The sequence below is a fragment of the Aplysia californica genome, unplaced genomic scaffold (genome assembly GCF_000002075.1).
Source record: "Aplysia californica isolate F4 #8 unplaced genomic scaffold, AplCal3.0 scaffold00076, whole genome shotgun sequence".
Classification (NCBI taxonomy): domain Eukaryota; kingdom Metazoa; phylum Mollusca; class Gastropoda; order Aplysiida; family Aplysiidae; genus Aplysia; species Aplysia californica.
The window spans coordinates 96,347-101,346 of record NW_004797346.1 but is presented as its reverse complement, the minus strand read 5'-3'; the positions used below and the strand labels follow the sequence as shown (position 1 = coordinate 101,346).

At 42.8% G+C, this 5,000-nt stretch overlaps 1 protein-coding gene across 1 annotated transcript in view; it reads left to right on the top strand.

Moving 5' to 3' along the window:
- Window positions 1-4,863, top strand: part of LOC106011236 (fatty acid synthase-like) — a 14,744-nt gene extending 9,881 nt beyond the window's left edge. Inside the window, exons 7-10 of the mRNA XM_035968698.1 lie at window positions 200-466; window positions 1,501-1,674; window positions 2,457-3,854; window positions 4,527-4,863. Of these exons, the coding sequence (XP_035824591.1) occupies window positions 200-466; window positions 1,501-1,674; window positions 2,457-3,854; window positions 4,527-4,849 (2,162 nt within the window). The 3' untranslated portion in view covers window positions 4,850-4,863. The remainder of the gene's footprint in view (window positions 1-199; window positions 467-1,500; window positions 1,675-2,456; window positions 3,855-4,526) is intronic.
- Window positions 4,864-5,000: the final 137 nt, after the last annotated feature.

Genomic DNA, 5,000 nt, shown 5'->3' with positions numbered 1-5,000 from the left:
GATACGGTAAAGGATAAAGGGACAGAGGAAAGAGAGAGAGATAGAAAAAATAGAGAGGTGGAGGGAGATGAGTTGGGTAAAATATTCAAACGGATCCTGTGCAAACAACAACATTATTCCTTGTCGGATGGCTTGTTTAAAACCGAGATATCCTCTTGACAAGCTGGGAATATCAACCAGATAACATGTCTGTCAACAGGACCAGTAACACTCACAGTTGACCTTATTCAAGGCACTGACCAGTTCAACATTTGTGAGAATGACACTCTAGTAGTGGACGGCAATATCTACTGCCCTGAAGGTCAGTTTCTGGACAGAGACCTATACAAGAATGTCCGAGAGTATTCGAGTCACGAAGAGACCACGGACTTCCAACTGACTCGCGAGGAAATCTACCGAGAGCTGAGGCTGAGGGGCTACGAGTACGGGCCGGCATTTGAAGGCATCTCAAGCTGTAGTGAGACAGGTGAGCTTTTTCAGAAGATTTCAGAAGTTTGTTTTTATATTAAGTATATTTTTATGTGTATATCGCATCTGAAACCACTAACAGGACCAGCCACCAATATAACTTTCTGTCTCTCATCAGCTAGTACCCTTCTAAGCATGTCAGTGTAGTAGACCACTCAAGTACAAGCCCCTCAGCCATCAAGTGTTTGTACTTTGAACAACAATACACTGTTTAACCATTATTTACCACCGTCTGTAGACGTACAAGTATGATAAGATTCTTCACCTTGTATACAATGGGAGGGAGTTTAATTCTCATGTGGAGAAGATATGTTACAAAGCACCTCCATCTTTCTACAGGGTTAGCCTTCCACGAACAAGTTCTTAATTATCTGGATGAAGACGTAAAACAATCAACCACTCTATATTCGTTTTCAAATGAATAAAAACATGCATCTGTCTTCTGTGAACAAGATGCGTTGTGAACTATGACTAGGGGATTTTGTAGGTATACTACAAACAACCTTAAACAAAGAATATGACCCATCGTATATTTTCACTGCTGTACTACGTACTAGATATCTAGATGATATTATGAAGAAGGCTTTGATAACAAAGAAATCTTACTGGTCGGCCAATGAACCCACAAAGAAGTCTTATTACCGTAGCATCAAACTAAAGAGCGTCCTCTCCGAGGTGGGGAATGGGGGTGAGGGTAGATTTTAAAAGTGTGTCTACTTTGGGTATAATGTAGAAACTCCAAGCCATCTCCAACAGCATACGTATTCTTCTACCCCTTTCAAATGCAATTACCCATCTCTTAGAATAAAAGACAGACACTAAAAGGTATAAAATTCAAGTACTTTGTTCATCGTTTCACTGTCCTCAGCATAGAATCAGATTAAATTTATCAAATCTAACTTTCTCAATAGAACGCATCTTCCTTTGAGTCTAATGCCAAAATTCGTGAATAAACTACGATTCAAAGCGTAAACTACTTGTTTATAACTAAACCCAGCCTGTTCCTCAAAAGCGCATTGTCTTATCGACTAGGTCTGACTGGAGAGCTGAAATGGGATGGTCGCTGGATCACTTTCACTGACGCCATGCTCCAGACACAGATCCTGTCCCGAACAGGCACCGGTCTGTTCCTCCCTACCAGGATCCAAAGCCTGAAGATAGACCCAAGATCCCAACCAGGGGCGCCTGGAGAAGGAAAACACATTGGTGAGTATGCCGTTCTTGGGTGACAAATATCGTTTTGCTGTTACGTCTTTTCATGACACCTTTGTTGGTGAATATGGAGAAATTTTGAGAGCTGTTCCTGGTTTTTCCTTGGCTTCTTTTAAGTAGTTTAGAAAAGAACAATACATGTATTCTAAAGCCTACTTTTTGTGTACTATCTTAAACTGAACAATGGCAATTTGACGTTGGGCGGGGGGGGGGGGGGATATGTTGTCTTGAATTAACAACGAACGAATGTTTTGACAGTGAATATTTGTGATTCCGTGTCCCCTACATATTTCACATGTAACACTATTGCCACATGGCTATCATGGACACATGGTCTTTAAACATTCGTCTGTGGCCCAGGAAATGCTTACGTAAACACGTACGTCTGTGCTCATTCCCATAATATGAGCTCATGCACTCCCATAGAATAATGCAACATCGTCTTTCAGATACTATGCCCACCCTTTAGGGAGTAAAGGACCGAAAACCTTTTCTCCAAAGAACAGAATAGAAAGGAAACGGATACATCGTTTAGGTATAGTTTAGTTTCTAAGCAGCTTTTATTTCATGTTTGAAGCTAAAGCTTATGACACTCGTTGCATTATAATCTTGAACCCCCACCCCTCCCCTTTTTTCCCCGTTATACACACAAACACACGCACACAACAACAACAACAACAACAACAACAACAACAACAACAACAACAACAACAAGAAAAATAATCCATTTTCTTTCAACATTTGAGAATACTTATAACCACCTTACTTTCTTCCAGATATTCCAGTATGCACAGATCAGGTGCTGGACTTAACATTCAGTGGGGGTGTTGAACTCCATGGTCTTCATGTGACTGCTGCACCATTCAGGGGCTCCCAAGCTGCCCCTGTCCTCGAGAAGTGTCTCTTTCATCCCTATCTTCAAGACGATGTCGTCGCCTGCACAGAGCTGACAGCATATGTCGAGCGTTATGTCAAACCCGCGCTTGACAATCTCAAGTTGTCTAATTGTGAGTGTGCTACCCGATCAGGGTGCAGGAAATCTTCACTCAACAAAGAGCCGATGGACTGTATAACTGAGGATTCAACGACACAACAGAACTCAAACACGCAGAGTGATTCTCTGCCTAGCAGTGCATTTACGGAACTTCTGACTCTTCTCATGGATATGAATAGTGATGAAAACATTTTACAGCACTTTCACACAGAACACGTGTTGGAAGAACTACGCACGGGCATGGAAAGCGTTGAGAATTTAAAACCATGTATAGACATCGTGTTGGAAAATGTCTCGTCGTCCTCTCCTGTGAGTGTTTTGGAAGTTGGGGCAGCGAAAAGTACTTTGTACCGCAAAATCGTGCCTTCAATTACAAATTGTCCAACTTTTAGTGTGAACTACACTGGAGCAGACAAAAATCCTCTTCCTGCTGACGCTAAAACTTTCGATGTGAAGTTCTCCCAGTGGGACCCATCCACATCCAAGTCTGTCCCACCTGGCCAAGTCCAACTGCTGGTTCTGAAGAATGTGTTGCACAAACAGCCAGACATCGACAGTATGCTGGAGACAGTCTCCACCATGGTCGTCCCCGAGGGCTTTATCCTTGTCGAGGAGGTCACCAAGAACGTCCCGCTTTATGTCGCATTGGAAACCATTTCTGACAAACTGTCCAACAACAACGTTCAAGATGTCTGCCGGGCGTGTGATAGTTTCTTGACTGAAAGTTCCTGGGTGGAAGTGTTCACAAAACACAATTACGATGTCATCTGTAGGAAATCTGACAATCTCCTCTCCACGCTGTTCCTGCTCCGAAAGAAGGCTGTGATCCCTTTGTCTCCAACTTTGATTTTTATCAACGAAATAACCGATTTCTCGTGGGTCGACAGTCTGAAGTCCAAAATGAAAACTTTAGACACGTCTCAAGCAAATTCAAGGTTGTGGATCATTGCGGCAGTTGAAGATATTAGCGGCATCACGGGTCTTATCAAATCTCTCCGTAAAGAGCCCAGTGGGGGGAAAGTCAGATGTGCACTGATCAGTAACACAAAGCAGTCCTCTCCACGCCCTATCCTGACTGTTGAAAGCGTTGGATTTCAGAACTTAATAGAAAAAGATTTGGTGATCAATGTGTACAGGGACGGCCATTGGGGAAGCTTCAGAAATCTTCCTCTGACAGAAGGTGAGTGGCATTCCGTAGAGAGAGAAAGATGATGAATGCTGCAATTTACTTTTCATTTACGTACAAGTGTCTTCTGAAGAATTTCAACGTAACCTTGTACTGGGAATTTTATTTAAGAAGCTGACTGCGGCATCAAACCCAGTAGTACGTATCTGTTTATTTATAAATACATGGCTGTTCACTACATTTCAGGGGTTTTCAGGAAGAACTGTCGACATATTATTAGAGTATGTTCATAGTTTGCCATGATCTGACTCCCGAGGAAATCTACTGAGAGTTGATGCTGAGGGGTTACGAGTACAGGCTGGAATTGGTCTCCTTGCATCTAGCCTATTTTTACTCTTTAGATTGGAGAAGGGAGATAAAGGGAATTTTGGGGCGGGGGGAGGGGGGTGCACGACGATAAGTCTGAAAATATCTGTTTCCTCCAAAGCTTTTCTCAATTCAAAAATCAGAATGTTTTTTTCCGATTGTTTGTGTGATGACGTTGGGGTTAGCTGTATTGTTGTCTCTTTGCATAATAATTTGATTGATATGTATGGTTTTTTGTTGATTGTTGTTGTGTTGTTGTTGTTGTTGTTTTGGGAGCGGGGATTTGGGAAGGTATTGGGCGGGGGTGGGGGTTGAACTTTATCAGTAAGATTATCTTGCCTTTTTCCTGCTGTTTCACAGGTGGGGCTGCCAGTGAGAAACAATGTGAGTTCGCTTACGTTGACATCCAGACACGGGGTGACTTGTCCAGTTTCAGGTGGATTGAGTCGCCTCTGAAGTACTTTCAACCTGATGGCAGTGATACAGAACTATGCAGTGTGTACTACACATCTCTGAACTTCCGAGATGTGATGCTGGCCACTGGCAAACTGCCACCGGATGCAATCCCTGGGCACATAGCGTCGCAGGACTGTATTTTGGGCTTGGAGTTCTCAGGCAGAGACAGCAAGGGCAGCAGAATCATGGGCATTCTGCCAGCCAAGGTAAAGACAATAGTTGTTTAATATGGGTTACAGGTTCTTCTCATCTCGTCTACTTGCGTAATTGTTGTGTGTGACTGTTTGTATGTGAGTATGTGTATATTTGTGTGTTTGTGTGTACGTATATATTACGTGTCCATGTATGCGTATGGTTGTATGTGTATGTGTGTGTGTG